Source organism: Cherax quadricarinatus, chromosome 96 (genome assembly GCF_038502225.1).
Source record: "Cherax quadricarinatus isolate ZL_2023a chromosome 96, ASM3850222v1, whole genome shotgun sequence".
Classification (NCBI taxonomy): domain Eukaryota; kingdom Metazoa; phylum Arthropoda; class Malacostraca; order Decapoda; family Parastacidae; genus Cherax; species Cherax quadricarinatus.
The window spans coordinates 9,808,812-9,829,376 of record NC_091387.1 but is presented as its reverse complement, the minus strand read 5'-3'; the positions used below and the strand labels follow the sequence as shown (position 1 = coordinate 9,829,376).

At 41.1% G+C, this 20,565-nt stretch overlaps 1 protein-coding gene across 6 annotated transcripts in view; it reads left to right on the top strand.

The window, feature by feature from the left end:
• lds (transcription termination factor lodestar) overlaps positions 1-20,565 on the top strand; it is a 251,928-nt gene that overhangs the window by 71,766 nt on the left and 159,597 nt on the right. For all 6 annotated transcript variants that reach the window (XM_070105078.1, XM_070105080.1, XM_070105081.1 and 3 more), the window contains exons 9-10: positions 10,457-10,583; positions 19,946-20,107. In XM_070105078.1, coding sequence (XP_069961179.1) covers positions 10,457-10,583; positions 19,946-20,107 — 289 coding nt within the window. The remainder of the gene's footprint in view (positions 1-10,456; positions 10,584-19,945; positions 20,108-20,565) is intronic.

The window sequence follows — 20,565 nt, the reverse complement described above, 5'->3', positions numbered from 1 at the left end:
TTTTTCTTATTTTCATTAAAATTCCTTGACAGTGCCTCTCCCACTCTATCATCCACTCTCCTTTTGTGCACTCTCACGACTCTCTTCACCTTTCTTTTACTCTCCATATACTCTACTCTTCTTATAACACTTCTGCTTTGTAAGTACCTCTCATAAGCTACCTTTTTCTCTTTTATCACACCCTTTACTTCATTCCACAAATCACTCCTTTTTCCTCCTGCACCCACCCTCCTATAACCACAAACTTCTGCCCCACATTCTAATACTGCATTTGTAAAACTATTCCAACCCTCTTCAACCCCCCCTCCCCCCCCACTACTCATACCTGCACCAGTCTACCTTTCTGCCAATAGTTGCTTATATTTCACCCGAACTTCCTCCTCTCTTAGTTTATACACTTTAACCTCCCTCTTACTTGTTGTTGCCATTTTCCTCTTATCCCATTTACCTCTTATTCTAACTGTAGCTACAACTAAATAATGATCCGATATATCAGTTGCCCCTCTATAAATGTGTACATCCTGGAGCCTACCCATCAACCTTTTATCCACCAATACATAATCTAACAAACTACTTTCATTGCATGCTACATCATACCTTGTATATTTATTTACCCTCTTTTTCATAAAATATCTATTACTTATTAGCAAACCTCTGTCTACACATAGCTCAATTAAAGGCTTCCCATTTTCATTTACCCCTGGCACCCCAAATTTACCTACTACCTCCACAACATTTTTTCCCACTTTTGCTTTAAAATCCCCAACCACAAGTACTCTCACACTTGGTTCAAAACTCCCCACGCAATTACTCAACATTTCCCAAAATCTCTCTCTCTCTCTCTCTCTCTATACTTCTCTCTTCCCCAGGTGCACAAATGCTTACTATAACCCACTTCTCACATCTAACCTTTATTTTACTCCACATAATCCTTGAATTAATACATTCATAGTCCCTCTTTTCCTTCCATAGCTTATCCTTCAACATTATTGCTACTCCTTCTTTAGCTCTAACTGTATTAGAAACCCCTGACCTAATCCCATTTATTCCTCTCCACTGAAACTCACCCACCCCCTTCAGCTTTGTTTCACTTAAAGCCAGGATATCCAGCTTCTTCTCATTCATAACGTCCACAATCATCTTTTTCTTATCATTCGCTCAACATCCATGCACATTCAGACTTCCCACTTTGGCAATTTTCTAATTATTCTTTTTAGTAATTTTTACAGGAAAAGGAGTTACTAGCCCATTGTTCCCGGCATTTTAGTTGACTTTTACAACACTCATGGCTTACGGAAGAAAGATTCTTATTACACTTTCTCATGGATATAAAAGGAAAAGTAATTAGAACAAGAACTAAGATAAAATCAAAGAAATCTCAGATGAGTGTGTATAAATAAATGTGTACATGTATGTTTAGTGTGGCCTAAGTGTAAGTAGAAGTAGCAAGACGTACCTATAATCTTGCATATTTATGAGACAGACAAAAGACACCAGCAATCCTACCATCATGTAAAACAATTACAGGTTCCTGTTTTACACTCACTTGGCAGAACGGTAGTACCTCCCTGGGTGGTTGCTGTCTACCAACCTACTACCACAGGATGGTAGTACCACCCTGGGTGGTTGCTGTCTACCAACCTACTACCACAGGATGGTAGTACCTCCCTGGGTGGTTGTTGTCTACCAACCTACTACCACAGGATGGTAGTACCACACTGGGTGGTTGCTCTCTACCAACCTACTACCACAGGATGGTAGTACCACACTGGGTGGTTGCTCTCTACCAACCTACTACCACAGGATGGTAGTACCACCCTGGGTGGTTGCTGTCTATGTATATACAGTGGGACCTAAGTGTAAGCAGAAGTAACAAGACGTATCTGTAACAGTGCATGTACATGAGACAGAAAAAAGACAACAGCAGTCCTACTATGGAGTCTTCACAATAAATGTTGTAGTGACTATAATTCTCTATACAAACATTAGATGAAGATGAGATTTACACCAAAATGTTGCCAGGTTATTGAACTATTTTTTGGTAGATTAGCTCTTTTTCATTTTTTTTTTTTTTTTTTTTTTTGTTTTTGTTAAATTCAATGGTTAAGTACTTTTTCATGCATAATTTTGCCATCAACTCTGATACGCTTTTGTGACATGTTCTCTAGCCACACATTAATGATTTCTCAGGCTTTACAAGTATTTTATCACGAAACTGAGAGATTTTTTTGCTGTTGTAGGGGCAGCACTAACACTTCCACAAATTTCAGGTTTGTTGTGTGAATGCTGGATTCAGTCTCACCAACCGAGCAACATGCCACTTTAAGAAAGTTCTTAGATTTTTGTTCTCTCATCGAGAGATAGCACTATGCTCCCTCTTAGCTTTGATCACTTAATTGCTCTTTAGGAGCTCAAACAACTAGCATTGTTTGCCTACACATCACTTCATTCATGTGGACTCAGCGTAGTGCTCGGCACACGGAAAATTAAAATTTTGCTCCTGTATACATTATTAAAAAGAAACTTGTGTTTTTCTTTTTGGGCCACCCTGCCTCAGTGGGATATGGCTGGTGCATTGAAAGAAGGAAGAAAGATTTTAAATGATCAGATAACTGAAACTGCAGAAACCGATTCGAATGTACAACATTTCTGGCATTTCAACTTGAAAAGAATTTGTATAGAACGTAGATTACAGATAGTAGGTTCGAAAGCAGCAACTGCCCAGGGAGGTTCTATAATTCTGCCATATGAATGTGAAACGGAAACCTGTAATTATTTTACACTAGGGTAGGATTGCTGGTGTCTTCATCTCATAAACACTCAAAACAACGTGTACATCTTGCTGCTACTCCTTACAAAGAATAATAATAATAATTTTATTAAATAGGGGTGTTAATGTAAGCATGCCTCTGGCAAGACAGTGATAGAGTGAATGATGAAAGTTTTTCTTTCTCGGGCCACCCGACCTGGGTGGGAAACTGCCTATGTGTTAATAAAAAAAATATTTCCACATGATACAGTGATGGAGTGAATGAGAATGAAAGTGCTTCATCTTATTTGGGTCAAGTTGCCTTGGTGGGAAATGGTCGATGTTTTAACCCTTTGAACCAGGGTCCAAACCATAGTACGTGTATTATGTCATGAGCTCGGCTCACTCAGATAAGCTGCAAGTGGTATGTTTGGGCCTAGATACGAGAGAATGCATCTATGTGGTAAGTGTGCACAATATAAAACAAATCGTGCAGCACACAGTGCATAATGAGAAAAAAAATTGCACCGGTGTTTTTTTATTAAAATGGCTACTTTGCAGTGTATTTTCATATGGTTTTTACAGTTGTATTAATGGTTTCTTGGTCTTGTTTAATAGAATGGAAGATGTATTACACAAATAGAGTTGATTTTGATTGGTTTTAGTACTGAAAATGGCTTGAAACTGAGCTCAAGGTAGCAGAAATGTTCAATTTTTGCAGATGTTCAAGAGTAAACTAATCACATCATGCATCCAGTTCACATCAGTTGGTCGGTCTAATGTGTGTTCACAAATGCGTTGATGTTATTTGTACAGTTATTACAATACGTATTGCATAACAGTAAATCTTCTAATTTTTTTGGCATGAATAAAAAATTTTGTGGATAAAAAATCAAAATTGAATTCATTTGTAAATCCTGGAAACGTAACTAATAAACAGGGGAATGCCTGCATTGTTTATTCTAGATTATTTTGAAATTGGAATACAGTGGACAATCGCATAACGCTATTAATCCGTTCCTGAGATCTCAATGTTACGCGAAATTATCGTTATGCGAATTAATTTTCCCCATAAGAAATAATGGAAATCAAATTAATCCATGCAAGACACCCAGAAGTATGAAAAAAAAAAATTTACCACATGAAATATTAATTTTAATAAACACAAACTGAAGAAGACATGCACAGTTACATGACACTTACCTTTATTGAAGATCTGGTGATGATTGATGGGATGGGAGGAGGGGGGAGAGTTGAAGGTCTTAGTGTTCAGAAGGGGAATCCCCTTCCATTAGGACTTGGTGTCAAGTTCTTTTCCGGGGTTACTTCCCTTCTTCTCTTAATGCCACTAGAACCAACTTCAGAGTCACTGGACTTCTGTCGCACAACATATCTGTCCATAGAGGTCTGTACCTCTCGTTCCTTTATGACTTTCCTAAAGTGGTTCACAACACTGTCAGTGTACAGGTTGCCAACACGGCTTGCAACAGCTGTCTGAGGGTGATTTTCATCCATAAAGGTTTGCACTTTAAGCCACATTGCACAGATTTCCTTAATCTTTGAAGTGGGCAACTTCTTCAATTTCTCTCTCCCCTCCTCCGAAGCAGTTTCCTCAGGTCTGCCCTCTTGCTGTTGAAGATGATCTAGCAGCTCATCAGTGGTTAGTTCTTCATTGTCCTCCTCCACCAACTCTTCCACATCCTCCCCACTAACCTCCAACCCCAAGGACTTTCCCAATGCCACAATTGATTCCTCAACTGGCATACGCCTCTCAGGGTTAGCCTCAAATCCTTCAAAATCCCTTTGGTCAACACATTCTGGCCAGTTTCTTCCAAGCAGAGTTCAAGGTCCTCTTAGTCACTCCCTCCCAAGCCTTACCTATAAGGTTTACACAATTGAGGATATTAAAGTGCTCTCTCCAAAACTCTCTTAGAGTCAATTGAGTTTCTGAGGTCACTACAAAGCACCTTTCAAACAGAGCTTTTGTGTAAAGTTTTTTGAAGTTTACAATAACTTGCTGGTCCATGGGCTGCAGGAGAGGAGTGGTATTAGGAGGCAAAAACCTGACCTTAATGAAGCTCATGTCCCCACAAAGTCGCTCTGCCAAGTCTGTAGGATGACCAGGGGCATTGTCTAACACCAGAAGGCACTTAAGGACTTTCTTTTCAGTTAGGTAATTTTTCACATTGGGGGCAAATGCTTGGTATAACCAGTCATAGAAAAAGTCCCTAGTGACCCATGCCTTACTGTTTGCCCTCCACAGCACACACAAATTAGCCTTGAGGATATTCTTTTGCCTGAATGCTCTGGGAGTTTGAGTGATACACTAATAAAGGCTTCACTTTGCAATCACCAGTAGCATTGGCACACATCAACAGAGTAAGCCTGTCTTTCATAGGCTTACGTCCTGGGAGTGCCTTTTCCTCCTGAGTAATGTAGGTCCTGCTTGACATATTCTTCCAAAACAGGCCTGTTTTGTCACAATTAAACACTTGTTCAGGTTTCAGTCCTTCACTGTCAATGTACTCCTTGAATTCCTGCACATATTTTTCAGCTTTCTAGTTGTAGCTACACTGAGAGTAAAAGGTAGATGGGATACAAGGAGAATAGAAGCATCAGGGAAGAGAGAGGTGAAGGTTTATAAACTAAAAGAGGAGGCAGTTAGGGTAAGATATAAACAGCTATTGGAGGATAGATGGGCTAATGAGGGCATAGGCAATGGGGTCGAAGAGGTATGGGGTAGGTTTAAAAATGTAGTGTTAGTGTTCAGCAGAAGTTTGTGGTTACAGGAAAGTGGGTGCGGGAGGGAAGAGGAGCGATTGGTGGAATGATGATGTAAAGAGAGTAGTAAGGGAGAAAAAGTTAGCATATGAGAAGTTTTTACAAAGTAGAAGTGATGCAAGGAGGGAAGAGTATATGGAGAAAGAGAGAGGTTAAGAGAGTGGTGAAGCAATGTAAAAAGAGAGCAAATGAGAGAGTGGGTGAGATGTTATCAACAAATTTTGTTGAAAATAAGAAAAAGTTTTAGAGTGAGATTAACAAGTTAAGAAAGCCTAGAGAACAAATGGATTTGTCAGTTAAAAATAGGAGAGGAGAGTTAGAGGTATTGGGAAGATGGAGGGAATATTTTGAGGAATTTTTAAATGTTGATGAAGATAGGGAAGCTGTGATTTCGTGTATAGGACAAGGAGGAATAACATCTTGTAGGAGTGAGGAAGAGCCAGTTGTGAGTGTGGGGGAAGTTCGTGAGGCAGTAGGTAAAATGAAAGGGGGTAAGGCAGCCGGGATTGATGGGATAAAGATAGAAATGTTAAAAGCAGGTGGGGATATAATTTTGGAGTGGTTGGTGCAATTATTTAATAAATGTATGGAAGAGGGTAAGGTACCTAGGGATTGGCAGAGAGCATGCATAGTTCCTTTGTATAAAGGCAAAGGGGATAAAAGAGAGTGCAAAAATTATAGGGGGATAAGTCTGTTGAGTATACCTGGTAAAGTGTATGGTAGAGTTATAATTGAAAGAATTAAGAGTAAGACGGAGAATAGGATAGCAGATGAACAAGGAGGCTTTAGGAAAGGTAGGGGGTGTGTGGACCAGGTGTTTACAGTGAAACATATAAGTGAACAGTATTTAGATAAGGCTAAAGAGATCTTTGTGGCATTTATGGATTTGGAAAAGGCGTATGACAGGGTGGATAGGGGGGCAATGTGGCAGATGTTGCAAGTGTATGGTGTAGGAGGTAGGTTACTGAAAGCAGTGAAGAGTTTTTACGAGGATAGTGAGGCTCAAGTTAGAGTATGTAGGAAAGAGGGAAATTATTTCCCAGTAAAAGTAGGCCTTAGACAAGGATGTGTGATGTCACCGTGGTTGTTTAATATATTTATAGATGGGGTTGTAAGAGAAGTAAATGCGAGGGTCTTGGCGAGAGGCGTGGAGTTAAAAGATAAAGAATCACACACAAAGTGGGAGTTGTCACAGCTGCTCTTTGCTGAAGACACTGTGCTCTTGGGAGATTCTGAAGAGAAGTTGCAGAGATTGGTGGATGAATTTGGTAGGGTGTGCAAAAGAAGAAAATTAAAGGTGAATACAGGAAAGAGTAAGGTTATGAGGATAACAAAAAGATTAGGTGATGAAAGATTGAATATCAGATTGGAGGGAGAGAGTATGGAGGAGGTGAATGTATTCAGATATTTGGGAGTGGACGTGTCAGCGGATGGGTCTATGAAAGATGAGGTGAATCATAGAATTGATGTGGGGAAAAGAGTGAGTGGTGCACTTAGGAGTCTGTGGAGACAAAGAACTTTGTCCTTGGAGGCAAAGAGGGGAATGTATGAGAGTATAGTTTTACCAACGCTCTTATATGGGTGTGAAGCATGGGTGATGAATGTTGCAGCGAGGAGAAGGCTGGAGGCAGTGGAGATGTCATGTCTGAGGGCAATGTGTGGTGTGAATATAATGCAGAGAATTCGTAGTTTGGAAGTTAGGAGGAGGTGCGGGATTACCAAAACAGTTGTCCAGAGGGCTGAAGAAGGGTTGTTGAGGTGGTTCGGACATGTAGAGAGAATGGAGCGAAACAGAATGACTTCAAGAGTGTATCAGTGTGTAGTGGAAGGAAGGCGGGGTAGGGGTCGGCCTAGGAAAGGTTGGAGAGAGGGGGTAAAGGAGGTTTTGTGTGCGAGGGGCTTGGACTTCCAGCAGGCATGCGTGAGAGTGTTTGATAGGAGTGAATGGAGACAAATGGTTTTTAATACTTGATGTGCTGTTGGAGTGTGAGCAAAGTAACATTTATGAAGGGGTTCAGGGAAACCGGCAGGCCGGACTTGAGTCCTGGAGATGGGAAGTACAGTGCATGCACTCTGAAGGAGGGGTGTTAATGTTGCAGTTTAAAAACTGTAGTGTAAAGCACCCTTCTGGCAAGACAGTGATGGAGTGAATGATGGTGAAAGTTTTTCTTTTTCGGGCCACCCTGCCTTGGTGGGAATCGACCAGTGTGATAATAATAAAATAAAAATTTTCAGCTGCTTCGTGGTCCAAACTGGCAGCCTCACCATGCCTTATCACACTATGTATGCCACTACACCTCTTAAATCTCTCAAACCAACCTTTGTTGGCCTTAAATTCACTCAGATCATCACTAGTTGCAGGCATTTTTCTAATTAAATCGTCATGCAACTTCCTAGCCGTTTCACATATGATTGCTTGAGAGATGCTATCTCCTGCTATCTGTTTTTCGTTTATCCACACCAATAAGAGTCTCTCAACATCATCTATCACTTGCGATCTCTGTTTCGAAAACACAGTTGCACCTTTGGCAAGAACAGCTTCCTTGATTGCCGTTTTCTTGGACACAATAGTAGCGATGGTTGATTGGGGTTTACTATACAACCTGGCCAGCTCGGAGACACGTACTCCACTTTCATACTTAGCAATGATCTCTTTCTTCATCTCTATAGTAATTCTCACCCTTATTCCTGTAGGGTTGGCACTAGAAGCTTTCTTGGGGCCCATGGTCACTTATTTTGCAGATGAAATCACCAGAAACGCTGTAATAATAGGAAATGTTCCGATTGTATGCTAAGATATTATCGCGGAGGCTGGCTTGTAAACAATGCCACCGGCGGAACATGAGGCTGGCTCAGGGAGCACATAGACACGTCTCGGACGAATAGCGTTGAGCGAGTTTTTTAGCGCTATGCAAGGCAAAATTTTAGCGATAAAATGTTTTGCTATGAGGATTTAACGTTATGTGATGCCAACGTTATGCGGGGGTCCACTGTATTTTGAACTGTGTGAAAATGGCCAAATTACCAATTTCCAATTACTTTATTGGGTAGTTGATTGGGCAATTTCTTGTGGTCAGTAGATAAAATGGAATACATACTAGCGAAATAGCTAAGAATTGGGTCTAGCAGAACAATGTAATTTGCCGAAAATAGATGTGCATATATCGCTGACACAGCAAAATTTGCGACAGCATAATTTCATCAGTTTATCAAACTGCTTGGTTTTTTTTTTTTTTTTTTTTTACCTTCAGAAAAAGATTCTACCATTTCATGAGATTTTTTTTTTTTTTTTTTTTTTTTTTTTTTTTTTTTTTTAAATTCTTCCACTCTGTAGGGAATTTTCAGATGTGGGGTCTGGACCCTCAGAGGATTAAAAAAAAAAAAACCAGTTTGTACAGAGCTGCATACCATTCAGTTGTACATGCAGAGAGCCCAGAGTTATGCAGAGCATTTCGGGCAACCTTAACCCTTTGAGGGTTTTGGTCGTACTAGTACGTCTTAGGCGTAGGGGTTTTTGACGTACTAGTACTCATAAATTCTAGCGGCCTCAAATCTAGTGGGAGAAAGCTGGTAGGCCTTCATATGAAAGAATGGGTCTATGTGGTCAGTGTGCACAGTCTAAAAAAAATCCTGCAGCACACAGTACATAATGAGAAGAAAAAAACTTTGACCATTTTTTTGGAATAAATCAGCGACTTCGCAGTGTATTTTCGTATGGTATTTATTGTTGTATTCTAGTTTTCTTGGTCTCATTTTATAGAATGGATGATATATTACAGAAATTGAGATGATTTGACTGGTTTTACAATGAAAAGTACCTTGAAATTGAGCTCAAAGTAGCAGAAATGTTCGATTTTTACCAAACTTCAAAAGTAAACAAATCGTGCCAAGCGTGCAATACACGTCAACTGGTGAGTCTAATATTCTTTCACAAGTGCACCAATAATAATTATACCATTTTTTACACTAATGCAGTAGTTTGCATAACAGTAAATCTTACATTTTTTGTGAGAATAAAAATTCAAAGTGGAAAGCAAAAGAATATAAGAGGGGCCTTGAGACGTGACTAATGACTAGAGGAAATGACATTTTAGTGCCAGGAATGTCTTTCTTGTTTATTCTGGATCCTATTCGGAAATTGGTATCTTTTGAAATTTGTGTGAAATTGGCAAAATTGCTAAATTCTGACCACTGTACTGGATAGTTGAATTTCATAAATGGGTGGTTTCTTGCACCCATTCGATAGAAAAAATGGAGTTCTAGCGAAATATTCATGTTTTGTGTCGACTAGTACAGTGAAATTGGCCGAAAATGGGGCTCAAAGTGGGCAAAATCGCCGATGCGTAAACATCGCCGAGACCGCTAACTTTGCCAGAGCATAATTCCGTAAGTTTTCTATCAAATTTCAAACTTTTGGTGTCTTTATGATCGGGAAAAGATTCTCTATCTTTTCATAAGAGAAAATAATTTTTTTTTTTAAATTTGGCCGACCCTGAGAACGAGTTTCGGAGAGGGCCTGTCGACCCTCAAAGGGTTAAGACTAGTGGCAGTAACTTATAATTACTTATGTACATGGATATTAAGGTTAGAACGAGCAGAGGATATTATACATTATGAACATGTCAGGTGGTGTATTGTTTGGGTAATAGCAGAATATAACAAGCATAGGATATTATGATGCATTATGAATTTGACAGATGGTGTATTGGTTGGGTAATAGCAGGATAGAACAAGCGGAGGATGTTTTTTAACACCGTTTCCCGACGAAGCAGGGTGACCCGAAAAGAAAGAAAAAAAAGAAAAATAAACTTTCATCATTCAACACTCACCATCACTCACACATAATCACTGTCTTTGCAGAGGCACTCAGACACAACAGCTTAGATGTCCCTCCAAACTGCCAATATCATGACGTATTCTTGACAGGTGGTGTACTCGGATTATAATATCCGTGCAGTAGATGAGGGTCAGAAGGTGAGGCAGCAGCGTGTAGACTCGGAGAAGCACCTTAAGAGCAGAATCTTCTCATCGATATCAGAACCAAGACTCAACCGTAAGTAGATCCTTTATGTATTGTAAATAAGAATGAAGCAAACCCTCGATATAATAAACTTTTGATATAATGTGCACAATCTGATGGGTAAATTGTCCTTATATCTCCTTTATTTTTAACCCCTTGACTGTCGTAACCCCAAATCCTGAGGTATCTCCTGGTGTTGCAAAATTCCCCCCACCCCCTTATTTTTTTTTTCTTATGAAATGATAGAGAATCTTTTCCCAATTGTAATGACGCCAAAAGAAGAAATTTTGATGGAAAACTGATGGAATTATGCTCTCACGAAGTTAGTGACCTTGGCGATATTTACGAATCGGCGATTTCTCCCACTTTGAGCACTATTTTCGGCTAATTCCATTGTTCCAGTCGACCAAATTCATAGCTATTTCTTTAGAACTCCATTTTTTCTATCGATTGAGTACAAGAAACTGCCCATTTACCGATTTCAGCTACCCAATAACGTGGTCAGAAATTTGCAATTTGGCCAATTTCACAAAAATTAAAAAATATGACAATTTCAAAATAGGGTCCAGAATGAACAATGCAGACATTCCTGGCTCTAAAATAAGATTTTTTGTTCATCAGTCACGTCTCCAGGCCGCTCTGATATTACTCTTGCTTTCTATTTTGAATTTTTATTCAAACAAAAAATAGAAGATTTACTGTTATGCAAACTACTGCAGTATTGTAATAATTGTATAAATAACATCAACCCATTCATGACTGCATATTAGAATGGCTAGTTGGACATTTATTGGACAATGGCATCATTTGTTTACTTTTGAACATCGGCAAAAATCAAACATTTCCCCTACTTTGAGCTCCATTTCAAGGTTCTTTTCATCGTAAAATCAATCGAAATCACATCTATTTCTATAATATGTTTACCATTCTATCAAATGAGACCAAAGAAAAAGAGAATACAACCATAAATACAACGGAGATAAAACACCTCAATTACTGGGAGCGCTTGAGGTTCCTAAACCTGTATTCCCTGGAACGCAGGCGGGAGAGATACATGATTATATACACCTGGAAAATCCTAGAGGGACTAGTACCGAACTTGCACACGAAAATCACTCACTACGAAAGCAAAAGACTTGGCAGACGATGCAACATCCGCCCAATGAAAAGCAGGGGTGTCACTAGCACGTTAAGAGACCATACAATAAGTGTCAGGGGCCCGAGACTGTTCAACTGCCTCCCAGCATACATAAGGGGGATTACCAACAGACCCCTGGCAGTCTTCAAGCTGGCACTGGACAAGCACCTAAAGTCTCTTCCTGACCAGCCGGGCTGTGGCTCGTACGTTGGTTTGCGTGCAGCCAGCAGCAACAGCCTGGTTGATCAGGCTCTGATCCACCAGGAGGCCTGGTCACAGACCGGGCCGCGGGGGCGTTGACCCCCGGAACTCTCTCCAGGTAAACTATACGAAAATAGACCACAAAGTTGGCATTTTAATTAAAAATCGGTCAGTTTTTTTTTTTTCCTCTCATTATGCACTGCGTACTCCAGGATTTTTTTATATGGTGCACACTGACCACACAGACCCATTGTCTCACATGTGGGCCTACCAGCCTTCTCCTGCTTGATTTGAAGCCGCTTGAATGTATAAGTACACCTACCATCCGACTTGCCACTGAGCTTGGTTCCGACCAACCTGTCCTAAGTCAATATCAACATCACATTTTTCTAATGACTTTATATTGTTTTATTTTGGTATTTCATTTTTTACTTGACTTTTTATGCTGTTAGTACTGTATTTTATGCTGTAAGGTTTAGGAAAACACTGTGTACAACACAAACAGTTGTTTATTTACCAAAAATTTGGTACAAAAAGCACGGTCATTATTCAAGTGGTCGTATGTCGAGCAGGTCGTAAGTTGGATGGTAGATGTATATATACGTCAAACACGGTGGCTCATAAGATGTATATATACGACCGAATCAGTCAAAGGGTTAATGTTTATCGTAATATATCAGTAAATTGTTTACAGTACAATTTTTTGTATATGTGATTGAATTGACAAGTGTATAATCAGTTCTCTTATAAATCTCTATTTAGGGCAATTTTTTTTGTAAGCACAATTAAAAAGTTCATAAAAAATTATATAGTATGTACTTTGAAGGCCTCTCTGTGTGCTATTTAATTTTGAATATACTCTTTCAGTCACATTTACAAGAAATTGTGGTAAATGAGGGAGCTTTATACCAGAGTTCATGTCATAAGGGTTCTTAAGTAGTGATGGCGAATGTTAACTCACTGAGACCGTTATACAGGTTGGCCATTGCTAATCCGGCAGTCAGTTATTCGGTTCCATCAGTAATCTGGCAAACAGTCATCCAGTTCCATCAGTAATCCGGCACTAATTTCAGCTAGCATAATTTCGAATTTCATCATTATACTGATTCGGAAATTGTGCAGATGATTGTAAATCCACAGCAACAAGCCAGTGGAGGAGAAAGCAGTGATGAAAATGAACAAGATGTAGCAAAAAAAGTCTCTATTGATAGGTTAATTAAGTGTATTCTAACCTAACCACTCGCTAATCTGGCAAACTCGCTAACCCAGCAGAGTACAGGTCCAATGATGCCGGATTAGTGATGGCCAACCTGTACTAGTTTTTTGAGTACGTATATATGTGGTGGTAAGCTCAGCCTGCAGTGTGATATCATGACTGACTCAGGGTAGGTGACTGCCACGGTACGCCCTCGCTCTACCCAGCCTTTCAGCGGGAGCAGCATCGTAGCAGGTTCAAACTATTCTGGCAACAGCATTTGAAAAATCTGCAGAATCATGGCTAGCATATTTGAAATATGCTGACATTCATGGTATGTTGGGCATTCAGTGGCATACCTGGTTTCGGGGGTCAACTCCCCTGCTGCTCAGTCTGAGACCAGGCCACATGGTGGATCAGGGTCTAATCAACCAGGCTGTTACTGCTGGCCGCACGCAAACTGACGTACAAACCACAGCCCGGCTGGTCAGGTACTACTTCAGGTGCCTGTCCAGTGCCTTCTTGAAGACAGCCAGGGGTTTTTGGTAATTCCCTTTATGTATGTAAATGTAAATTTTTTCAAATACAGTGGAGCCTCAGCTAACGATATTAATCCGTTCATGAAAGCTCATCGTTAGCTGAAATTATCGTTAGCTGAATTAATTTTCCCCATAAGAAATAATGGAAATCAAATCAATCCGTGCAAGATGCCACAAAGTATGAAAAAAAAAAATTTTACCACATGAAATATTAATTTTAATACACACAAACTGACACTTACCTTTATTGAAGATCTGGTGATGATTGATGGGATGGGAGGAGGGGAGAGTATGGAAGTTGTTAATGTTTAGAAGGGGAATCCCCTTCCATTAGGACTAGGTAGCACGTCCTTTTCCGGGGTTACTTCCCGTCTTTTAATGCCACTAGGGCCAGCTGACTTTGGTGCAGCAACAGCTGACCGTGGTGCAGCAGCAGCCGACTGTGGTGCAGCAGCAGCAGCTGACCGTGGTATGATAGTACATATTTCTCGCCCTTTTTACCACAGGGTTGGCACTGGAAGCTTTCTTTGGGTCAATTGTGGCTTATTTAGCAGTTACAAGCACTATAAACAATGGAATAATACAAAATGTATCGAATGTATGCACGCAACTGGCCACCCTGGCTTGTAAACAATGACGGCAGGGCTGGATGGACAGGTTCGGGACGAGTCATGTTGGTCAGAAACAGCTGATGGTGATCCAGCAATTGTTGACTGTGGTGCAGCAGCAGCAGCTGACCATGATGCATCAGCAGCTGACCGTGGTTCAGCAACAGCTGACTGGTGCAGCAACAGCTGACCGTGGTGTTGCAGCAGCTGACCGTGGTGCAGCAGCAGCAGCTGACGGTGGTGCAGCAGCAGCAGCAGCAGCAGCAGCTGATGGTGGTGCAGCAGCAGCAGCTGATGGTGGTGCAGCAGCAGCAGCTGACGGTGGTGCAGCAGCAGCTGACCATGGTACGATAGTACGTATCTCCCACCCTTTTTACATATGATCACTTGAGAGGTGGTATCTCCTGCTATCTGTTTTTTGTTTATCCACTTCATTTCCATAGTAATTTTCACTTTTTTTACCACAATGTTGGCACTAGAAGCTTTCTTGGGCCCCCTGGTGACTTATTTTGCAGGTACAATCACTAAAAACGCTGTGATAATATGAAATGTTCCGATTGTGTGCGTGGATGCGACTGCACTGGCTGGCTTGTAAACACTGGCACCCACGGGACAACTGAGGCACGCTCAGGCAACACGTGGACGCGTCTCGAACGAAATCACGTTGGGCGAGTTTTTTAGCATTAGCCGAGGCAAAATTTTTGCGTTAAAATGTATCGTTAGCTGGATTTAACGTTAGCTGATGCCATCGTTAGCTGAGGGTCCACTGTACTCTGATTTGACTGACACTCGGACAGCATCTCCTATTGGCTCATAATATCCAGGGTTTTCTGTACACACATGTAATCAAATTTATAATTATCACTCAGATATAGATGTTCCATGGTTCACTTGGGGCATGAACACTGAAGTCTGTAATCAGAATCTTCATTGTGCTTTGCTAGTCACACTTTCTGTATACAGTTAATTGGATATCACAAATGGAATCGCCAGTAGAAACAGGACATCACCTAATAGAAAATTTTCATCAAGCAAGGGATATCTTAGGTAATTAAGCATTTATTTGTATTCCTAACTTTACAGTACAGTCGTAACTGGAGATGGCACAGTATTAAAATTTTAGCTAATATCGATACTTGGTTTTGGGCCCATACTGATTGCATCAGTTTTAGCTGACATCCACTATTACCAATTCCTTGGCATATATCTAGCCTTAACCCTTTCACTGTCGTGAGTCCCAAAATTTATGGACTGAACACACTGACATCAGGCTGAGAGACTGATTACCTCAAACTCCTTATTTTCCACCATTCATCATTTTACTGGACTGAGAGAGCCACTTGTTGGCAAAACATTTCTACAATAATGATTCCCAAATACAGTGGACCCCCGGTTAACGAACTTTTTTCATTCCAGTAGTATGTTCAGGTGCCAGTACTGACCGAATTTTTTCCCATAAGGAATATTGTGAAGTAGATTAGTCCATTTCAGACCCCCAAACATACACGTACAAACGCACTTACATAAATACACTTACATAATTGGTCGCATTTGGAGGTGATCGTTAAGCGGGGGTCCACTGTACATGTATTATAAAAAGCACACGAGTTGGTTGAGAATCGAGATTGAACCAAGAGCTAGAGCTCCCTTTCCCCCTCCCTGCAAATTCAAATTGAGAGGGTTTTCCTGTGGGCATATTTCTTCATTCAATACACAGGATGCACAGCCATGTATACAAGAGTGGTGAGATGAGTGGATGGGTCAGCGAGGTCGCCTCACTGGCCTGTGAGCAGCCGGGTCAGCGAGGCCACCTCACTGGCCTGTGAGCGGCTGGGTCAGCGAGGCCACCTCACTGGCCTGTGAGCGGCCGGGTCAGCGAGGCCACCTCACTGGCCTGTGAGCGGCCGGGTCAGCGAGGCCACCTCACTGGCCTGTGAGCGGCCGGGTCAGCGAGGCCACCTCACTGGCCTGTGAGCGGCCGGGTCAGCGAGGCCACCTCACTGGCCTGTGAGCGGCCGGGTCAGCGAGGCCACCTCACTGGCCTGTGAGCGGCCGGGTCAGCGAGGCCACCTCACTGGCCTGTGAGCGGCCGGGTCAGGGAGGTCACCTCACTCGCCTGTGAGCGGCCTGGTCAGGGAGGTCGCCTCACTGGCCTGTGAGTGGCTGGGTCAGGGAGGTCGCTTCACTGGCCTGCGAGCAGCCGGGTCAGCAAGGTCGCCTCACTGACGAGGAGACTCGTATACTTATGATGAACAGGAAATAAGTGAAATCCTAAAAGAAGAGTACGAGTCAGTTGTTCAGTAACCCACTAAATGACAGCAAGGTAGTAAGTGCAGAAACATTTTTCATTCCATCAAAAGGCTGCACAGACCAACTAACTGACATCAGTATCGCACCCATAGAATTCAAAAGAGAAATAGAAAATGTTAACTCACTCAGCACCTGGACCAAATTCATGGAATTCCTTGTTTTTAAAAAAAGTGTAAAGTACCACTAGCCGGAGCCCTCACTATTCTTTTGGAGGAAGAGCTTACTATAGATGAAATATTGGAGACCTTAACCCTTTCGGGGTCGGCAGGTCCTCTCAGAGACTTGTTCTCAGGGTCGGCCAAATTTCCAAAAAAAAACAAAAAAAATTCCTATGAAAAGATAGAGAATCTTTTCCCGATCATAATGACACCAAAAGTATGAAATTTGATGGAAAACTTAAGGAATTATGCTCTCGCGAAGTTAGCGGTCTCGACGATGTTTACACATCAGAGATTTTGCCCACTTTGAGCCCTATTTTCGGCCAATTCCAGTGTACTAGTCGACAAAAATCATAACTATTTTGCTAGAACTTCATTTTTTCTATCGAATGAGTACAAGAAACCACCCATTTACCGATTTCAACTATCCAATAAAGTGGTTAGAATTTAGCAATTTTGCCAATTTCACACAAATTTCAAAAGATGCCAATTTCCGAATAGGGTCCAGAATAAACAAAGACATTCCTGGCACTAAAATAACAAGTTCTCTGTTCGTTAGTCACATCCCCAGGCCCCTCTTATATTTCTTTGGCTTTCCACTTTGAATTTTTATTCTTACAAAAAAAAAGTAAGATTTACTGTTATGCAGACTACTGCATTAGTGTAGAAATGGTATAAATAATATCAGCACACTAGTGAAAGAATATTAGACTCGCCAGTTGATATGTATTGGACGCTTGGCATGATTTGTTTACTTTTGAACTTTGGTAAAAATCGAACATTTCTGCTACTTTGAGCTCAGTTTCAAGGTACTTTTCATTGTAAAACCAGTCAGAATCATCTCAATTTCTGTAATATGTCTTCCATTCTATAAAATGAGACCAAGAAAACTAGAATACAACAATAAATACCATGCGAAAATACAGTGCAAAGTCTCTATTTTAATCCAAAAACATGGTCAGTTTTTTTTTCTCACTATGCAGTGTGTGCTGCAGGATTTTTTTTTATACTGCGCACACTGACCACATAGACCCATTCTTTCATATGTAGGCCTACCAGCTTTCTCTCACTAGATTTGAGGGCGCTAGAATTTAGGCGTACTAGTACGTCAAAAACCCTGGGTCGTAAACCGTACTAGTACGTCAAAAAACCCCAAAGGGTTAAAGAGTGCAGACATAGCTCCTTTGCATAAGGGAGGTAGTAAAGGACTAGCTCTGCTTCCTCCAGTAGCCCTAACTTCTCGCATCATTAAAATCTTCGAACAAGTAATTTGATGTCAGATTATAAATTTCATGGAAAAGCACAACTAGCCTAACTCGGACCAGCATGGTATTAGAATGGGATGATTATGCCTGTCACAGCTGCTGAACCACTATGACAGAGGCATTGTAAGACAATGAAAATGCAGATGTGATATATGCAGATTTTGAAAAGGCTTTTCACAAGTGTGATAATGGTGTGATTACACACAAAATGAAGGCCTTGGGCATTATGGGAAAAATAGGCAGATAGATTTTTGGGTTCCTAACACAGAACACGAAGGGTAATAATAAACATAGCAAAATCCAGCATCAGTTAGATAAAAAGCTCAGTTCCCCAAGACATTGTCATGGCATCGCTGTTGTTTCTTATCCTCATAGCAGACATAGATAAAAACACCCGTCATGGTTTTATATCATTTGCAGATGACGCTAAAACAACATGAAAATCATTTTGGTAGAAGACCCTGAAAAATTATAGGAAGACATAAGCAGGATATTCCTGGGGGTAGTGGAGAATAAAATGATAAACAGTAGTGGCCCGGTGGCCTGGTGGCTAAAGCTCCCGCTTCACACACGGAGGGCCCGGGTTCGATTCCCGATGGGTGGAAACATTTCGACGTGTTTCCTTACACCTGTTGTCCTGTTCACCTAGCAGCAAATAGGTACCTGGGTGTTAGTCGACTGGTGTGGGTCGCATCCTGGGGGACAAGATTGAGGACCCCAATGGAAATAAGTTAGACAGTCCTCGATGACGCACTGACTTTCTTGGGTTATCCTGGGTGGCTAACCCTCCGGGGTTAAAAATCCGAACGAAATCTTATCTTATCTTATCTTAGTGTTAAGTTTCAGCTTGTTAGGTATGGAAAGAATGAAGAACTCAAAGGGAGCACTTCATACAGAACTCGAGGGGATTGTCAAACATAATGAAAGGAACACATGAAATACTTGGAAATATTTACGTCAGGTGACCTTTCTTGAAAGAACATAAGAGAAATGTCACAGCAGCCAGGAGAATGATGAGGTGAATATTGAGAACCTTCAAATCAAGGGAAATAAGGCTAATGGTGGCATAATTCAAATTGCTAGTGTTCTCTCATTTGGTATATTGATCACTGTTGACAGCCCCATTCAGGGCAGGAGAAATATCAGAGCTGGAACAAATACACAGATCATTTATGGCCCTCATAGAGCCAGTAAAGCATTTAAATTACTTGGAACAGCTTAGTTTTAAATATGTACTCACAGGAGCAGAGGAGAGAGAGATGCATGAAAATATATACCTGGAAAGTACCAGAGGGCTTGGTCCCAAATCTCCACACTGCCATAGCAACATACTGGAGCAAGAAATGTGGGGTAAGTGCAAAATAAACCAAGTGGAAAGCAGGGGTGCAGTGGGCACAATAAGGGAACACTATCAAAATCCATGGCCCCTGATTATTCTACATCTTAACAGAATAATATCAGAAACACTGCAGGGACAAGTGGAGAAGTCTTCAAGAGGCAACTGGACAAGTATCTTCACCAGGTACCAGATCAACCAGGCTGTGATGGATATGTGGAGCAGCAGGCCTCCAGCAGCGACAGCCTGGTTGACCAGGCAAGTGCCAGATAAGCCTAGCCCATGGCTGGGCTTCAGGTGTAGAAAGACTCAAAACTTACCAGAGGTAAGGTATTGAGTTTGGTAAGTACTATTAAGAGAATATTAGTAAGTTATTGAGTTTGCTGGCAGCTACATCATGTCAGAAGGCTATTAAGTGATATGATTTTTGTTTTACGTTAGGTGAAAGGGAACGTGTACAACTAATTTGATGTTTTATTGAGGCAATGTTTTGCTCTCCAGGAACAGTGTCAAACTGTAACAGCTTGACAAATCTCCTGGAGAGCAGAACATTGCCACAATGAAATGTCACATTAGTTGTACTAGTGTCCTTTTATTTATCATATTGTCGGTAATTCGACCAACATAATTACGATTTTCTTTTAGCTGATGGCCCTCGGAAGAAGCTACAGGAGAATCTGGAAATTTTTCCATTAGGCATTGCCAAGCCTCCAGGGAGACATCATCTCTCTCAAAAAGTTCTTGATGCTGTATATTCTGGTAATGTGGATGTTGGTGGCCGCAACTATGGTGGAAAGATCTCCTCAGGTCAGTAAATATTCCTGAAATCCTGTATATCTTGTATATTGTGGAGTAAGTGAGTAACTTTTATGAAGGGATTCAGGGAAACCTGTTAGCCAGTCTTGGAGGTGGCCTGCACTCTGAAGGATGGGTGGGGATGTTTCAGTTAACCCTTAAACTGTCCAAACATAGATCTATGTTCACATGTGTAGTGCTCCAGAAGTAGATCTACATTTTTTTACATTCAAGTATTAAAAAAACGTAGATCTACGTTTGGACAGTTTAAGGTTTAAGACGAGTGATGTCAGCATCTACCTGGAAAGATGGTGATTGAATGATGGTGAATGTGTTTTCTTTGGGTCACCCTAACCTTGGCTGAAGATGGCTGTTAAACTAAAAAAAATATGTAGTGACAGTTGTGAGTAGGATGTGGTGTTTTTATATTTGAATGGTGCGACTGTGGTATCTGCATGCCTCTGGCAAGA